This window comes from Crocodylus porosus, unplaced genomic scaffold (genome assembly GCF_001723895.1).
Source record: "Crocodylus porosus isolate Cpor-Errol unplaced genomic scaffold, CroPor_comp1, whole genome shotgun sequence".
NCBI lineage: Eukaryota > Metazoa > Chordata > Crocodylia > Crocodylidae > Crocodylus > Crocodylus porosus.
The window spans coordinates 104,102,033-104,108,032 of NW_017728906.1; the positions used below are offsets into that span (position 1 = coordinate 104,102,033).

The following is a 6,000-nucleotide window of genomic DNA, read 5'->3' on the forward strand; positions in this document are numbered from 1 at the left end:
GCAGCTCTGAGGGCAGCATCTTATGTTACTGGATTACCAAAAGCAAACCTCCCCACGTCATGTACAACTAACATCCTTCCATCCCCATATCCCTCCAGACTCCTCACCTAGCTCCATAACAATGGGAGGTGGCAGCAATGACTACAGCCAAGGCCAAGGGAAACCAAGTCCATCCCCTTCCCCATTAATTCTGGCCCTACACTCAAAGATTTTCAAAGATAAGTCAAAGAAAAAGAGTCTAGGACTTCCACTGTCAATTATAGTATGACTCTAGTCACAGACAATTTCACCTTCCTGAGGCACCAGATCTCACTTTTGTGACCAAGTTACGACAGCTTATTAGCTTGTATCTAATGACACTCTGCACATCATCTAATGAGACAATAATGTCTACAAGCCATGCTATCCTGGCCTTCTTATCCACATCCTTGAGTCATGGCTGATTTTATGTCATTGTCCAGTCACTGATGATTTCATCTGCCAATAAATTTTTGTTTTGTTATCTTCCAGCTGATGCCATCCTATACCTATTGCATGTATAGCAAGTGACAGTGGCACTGATCATCTTCTCACAATGAGCTAATTACTGTTGAATAACTATAGCTGTGGTGTTGTGGCACTTTGTTTACTCTCAGAGAGGCTTTCATAGGGCTTCATATGTTAGGCATGAATTTTTTCAAGATAAATTACTTCTAACTGTTTGTTGCAACAGTCAGTCCTAGACAGTGCACCCAAAATGATTGCTCTTGCTTTCACAATAAAACTTGGAATTATTGTACTAGATAATATGATCACATTGGTTATAGGAGATCATGTCATAAACAGCATTCAGAAATAAAGTTTGACATTCCTAATGGACTGGTGTAATGTTATTAATGGGTTTGCCTAACTCGTATGCAGTAATAGACTCTGGTGACAAGCTCTAATCCTTCAAAAAGCCCCAAAAGTAGATGGACCCACAGAGACATCACTGTGCCCTATCAAGAAGAGTTAATAACATTCCTGGGGCTGAGGTATTGATTATGCAACACAGTGAGGGGCCTCAGCATTTTGTTTAGCTTGGGAATATGCATCTTTGTTGGTGAACAGTACTTATCCCTACTTCACTGTCTGCTAAGCTGTGTCCTTGCATTCTCACAAACACATCTGGCAGTTGTGACACAACAGTTTGTCTGTTTTCAGCAATTAATTTGTTTGATCTCTCCTTCTTCAAAACAATTATGGAGATTACAAATGTTTTACCACCATGCCAATACTTCTTTTTAGGGCCTGCACTAGACAACGCATGTTGAGTGGATCCTTTGAGGGGCAACCTGCAAAAGAAAGGTCAATTCTTAGTGTCCAGCATCATATACGGCAGGAACGCAGGTAAATACAATTATGTTTTAAAAATCATCATAATCAAAAGAAAATAATTAAAATATGCATAATATCTAGCTTGTATAAAACAGGAATGATTTGTACAAAGAACTAAATTGCATGTTTTCCCTTGTAACAATAATGAATTTCATTGTAGTAGGTAAATGGGAAAAGTATCTTTTTTATTTCAAATGTCATTTCTTTCACTGACTATAGAGCTATCATTTTAAAGATCAGAAGGAAAAGAAATTGGCTTATGTTAGAGTGGATTGAACAATGTATAAGCTTCTGATGTAAGCTAAGGAAAAAATAAGAATTTGAGATACTGTATATCTGGAGAGCAATGCTTTATACTAGCCATCATTTAAAGGTCAAAATTTCATCTTGAGATTTATCATAAAATTGAATGATTGTTTTAGGTCACTACGACATGGTTCCAACAGCCAGCGAATCAGTAGAGGAAAATCTCTTGAAACCTTGACTCAAGATGTAAGTCCAAACAGAAATGATGGTTTCAATTTTGGAATTAAAAAATATGTGAATGTGTTCTATGATTGCTGCTTATACAAATGTATTGCTTATATAACATCTTGTTTGTAATTTATGGTTTGAGATCTTATAACTATATAGGACACCATTATGATTAACTTGAAAGTAAACAATATGTGTATAACAGTCATATATTTCCCTGTTTTGAAACATTGGCATATACAGAATTCACTGAAGCTGCAGGCAGCAGTGGTTTGCAGAGTGAGGTTGGAAAAATAGCAGCTTGAATGTCACCAGGAAAGGGTTTAAATACTATTAAAAATATTTTCCTAACACCAAGCCTGTGAGACTTAAAACTTGTGTGTACTACCTTCATGCTGAGGCCACAGTTGCTTCTGAATAACACATCCTGCCCACATACTCCTGTTAAGAACACAACAAACACAAGAAATTAAAAGGGGTAGCCAAGTAAGAATAGCCCTGAATGTGCACTCTAGTGCCACTCCCAGGCTCTGTCTCAGGTATGCTTCTTAGTTCACATCCAGGGCTGTTCAAAGCATATTGTCTAATTTCTGGGGTTTTGGTTGTGATGAGCTGGATGGGTGGGGCATGCTTCTCAAAGCACTCCTAGGCTTGGCCAGTACACTGTGCAGACATGGCCTTAATGAACAAAGGCTGCACGGGGATACAGCAAACACTAATTTCACTAGAGCAGAATGTCAAAAAATCAATTAAATTTCACTTTTGTGCATTTCAGTGAATTTTTCCTGAAATATCCAGCATTCCCAAGAAAAAATTCAAAGGGAACAGAGAAGTTTTGAGTTCCTGTAGTTTTATGGGATCATCTTATTTTCTGTTTCAATGCAGATGATAAGTAACAGTAAAGAATTCACTTCCTCTACTCTTAGTAACAATGAGTACTCCACACTGAAAAAGTTACATTTAAATTTGTGCACTATTCATCACATATAACAAGATGGCAGAATCAAGCCATAAATAACTAGGAGTTCACTGAGAGCAAGACTTTGATATAGGGTAGGTCTGAGAGCAGTAATGTAACTAGACCAAGGCAAGCAGCAAGCCAGCTCCAGGTGCTGACTATGAGGGGACAACAGAATTGCCCTCCCCAGGAATCTGCCTTGCCAGGGGCAGCCCTGCACTGCCCCTGTCCAGCCATAGGAGCCAGGCAGGGCAGTGTGGCACCAAGAAGTGTATCCAGGGGAGCAGGGGGACAAATGGGGTGAGTGGAATGGTGCTCCCCTCTTTGCAGAGTCTTTTCCAGAGCAGGCATGTGTATGTATGGGGGGCAGGAGAGGTGGCAGAAGTGAGTGGGGCATCAGGGTCAGGTCCCAAAGAGCCCATCCACATGGTTGTGCCACTGGAGCAGAGCTGACTACTACAGCAGCAGCAGTGGCAGCTGTAGCCCAAGAAGGTAAGGTTTTTCTTCCCCTCACCCATGCTCCACCCCCAACCTGTCTGTAGTGGTCAGCATACCCCCGTGCTCCATCTATCCTGCCCTGAGTGCTCAGTGAGTTTACTATGCTTCTGTCCAATACCATGAATCAGATACACATCTACACCATCCAACAGCAAACTAGGAAAGCAACTATGACACTGAAAGGATGAGCTCAGTTCTACTGATTCCACTCATTCCCTGTCCCCCCATATCCACTCCTTATACATGTGTGTCATATGTCTTGCCTTCCTCCTATGTTTGCACCACCAAAATGTGCTGCCTAACAGACTGAAAGAGTGCCTAATGCTTCCTCTTCCCCTCTGTGAGCACAACTGTACCATTAGTCACTGTGATGGTGTTCATTAAAGTTTGGTGAATTTGATTAAGCTATTCAGTTACAGTTTGTTGCTTTTAGAGTTAAGAGTTGAATTTGTGGGATTGCCCAAATGAAAAAAGTGCTAACACTTGACTCACTAAAAATAAACATCCATATGTTGTACATAGCACATACTGTACAAAATGTTTTTCTTAAGCAAAACTGTAAAGCATTTGAAAGGGAAGACTCTTTAATTTAAATGTCCTTGTAAAATACTGTGTCTTGCATTCATCTTAAGAAAAAAAGAAATAAAAAAATCCTTGATCGGATTTTAAAGTAATTGTCTTGTTTCTAGCATTCTAACACAGTGAGATACAGAAATGCACAAAGAGAAGACAGTGAGATAAAGATGATACAGGAGAAAAAAGAACAAGCTGAAATGAAAAGGTATTTAGAAATCCCATGTCTGTGGATACACTTTTTATGTTAAATGTTTATATTGTAATGAAAGAAAAAAATATAAAGAATGCAATGGAAATAAGAACAATATAGTAAGTATTGTTGATAGACATTTTTTGCATAACCCTAAATATTTTATACATTATCTTTCAAAAGGAAAGTCCAAGAAGAAGAGCTGCGAGAGAATCATCCGTATTTTGATAAGCCACTTTTTATAGTTGGGCGTGAACATAGATTCAGGAACTTTTGTCGCGTGGTTGTACGAGCTCGCTTTAATGCGTAAGTTTCATATCTATAGTCAAAGACTTTCTTTTGCATAATCATAATATAAGGCCATACTTTTATTTTGAACAGGAAAATAGGTGCAATATCCTTTTAAGATGGCTATGAGTTAATTAGCCTCAAAATAATAATCTCATTGCTGGAGGAAATGGAAGAAAAGTACTAAGGTTCCAGACAGCCCAAGGAGAAGAGAGGAGGTAATAAAAGAACATGTGAGGAAGCTGTAGACCTGAGGTAAAAGAAAAAGGTATGACACTTCAGTCACTCTCTTCCAGCTATGTAGAGCCAGCCTGCTATGCCCTTCTTGTACTTCAGCTAAAAGCAAGGCATCTTTATAGCACAGCAGTAGTAAAACAGCAACTTAACTCACTTATCCCCACTGCAGACATGTCCACACATGCAAACACATACTCATGCAGCAGCTCAAATACAAGCGGTGCAAATTTGAGCTGGGGCTTTTTGCTTCAGTGCACGTGCTCAGGCATGCACTTTGTTGTGGAGCAAATTGTGCCACTTGCGGCAAAATAACCCTGCCTGGCTCCTCCTGGATCTTCGGCCAGGGGGAACTAGAGCCTGGGGCCAGCACCTGTGCTGTCTCCAGCAATATAAAAAACTGCCCTGTCCTGGCCTCAGCAGTGTAAAAAGCTGCCCTAGCAAGTAGCTCAGGGCTACTAGCTCTCAGGAGCTTCTGGGGCCCATCTCATTTGTACCTGAGGATACTACCCCTTGTGCCAGCTGGACTGCTGCAGCAACTCTGAGACTTCCCTGCACTCTCTACCCACTGCAGCAGTCTGGCAGTGGGGGCTGCTGCCTGGCTGTGACCTGCTGTCACCTGCCAGACTCAGATGGGGACTGCAGAGCCAGTAGAGGCATCTGCCCCTCTAGGCCAGCTGCCAGTGGACTGTGGTTGCAGGGTTGGCCTTTGTGCAGCACTACTGCCATTTGTGTCCCCTGCCCAGCCATCTGGGCAGCTATCACCCAGAAGATGTTGTGTGGTGGCCTGCTTTGAACTGTCAAAGTATGTCCTCCTGGCTCCATTTGTCCAGAAGGTCAGGCACAACCAAATGAGTCCAACGTGCCAGCTCTGAGCAGGCGGGGTCCTGCCACTGGCCTCCCTAGCAGGAATTCTGATATTCCCTATTGGAAAACTGAAAAATCCCTGATAAAAAAAATCCCAAAGTCACTCTCTAAAATACCCCCAAATCCATGTTCCTCCATAAGTAAAACAAAAGACCACTACAAAGAGAGAGAGAGATTGAGACAGAGACAGCGATCAGTTGGACAATGTTTTATTGATATATCTACAGTGTTAAAGCAAGTCTCTTATCATAATAATAAAGTGAACTCTAAACACAGGTTTCACAAATTCATGAATACATATTTTACAGCACTCCCACAGGACGATGGCCCCCACAAAAGGGGTTGGTCCCCCACACAAGGGGTTTGGCCCCCCAACAGAGGGTTCAGCCCCCACACAAGGGCTATGCCCCCAACAAGAGAGTTGACCCCCCACAACAGGATAGTTGGCCCCCCTAACAGGGAAGGTGGCCCCCACACAAGGGGTATGGCCCCCCAACAGGGGCTAAATGGTCCCTTCAGGGCCCACCCCCCCCGAAGGCCCACATGTCCCACCCTAGCC

General features: G+C 42.0%; 1 protein-coding gene across 3 annotated transcripts in view; it reads left to right on the top strand.

Moving 5' to 3' along the window:
• The window catches only part of NALCN (sodium leak channel, non-selective), a 451,383-nt gene that overhangs the window by 390,934 nt on the left and 54,449 nt on the right, over window positions 1-6,000 (top strand). For all 3 annotated transcript variants that reach the window (XM_019529699.1, XM_019529701.1, XM_019529700.1), the window contains 4 exons: window positions 1,267-1,368; window positions 1,779-1,848; window positions 3,976-4,067; window positions 4,236-4,358. In XM_019529699.1, the coding sequence (XP_019385244.1) occupies window positions 1,267-1,368; window positions 1,779-1,848; window positions 3,976-4,067; window positions 4,236-4,358 (387 nt within the window). The remainder of the gene's footprint in view (window positions 1-1,266; window positions 1,369-1,778; window positions 1,849-3,975; window positions 4,068-4,235; window positions 4,359-6,000) is intronic.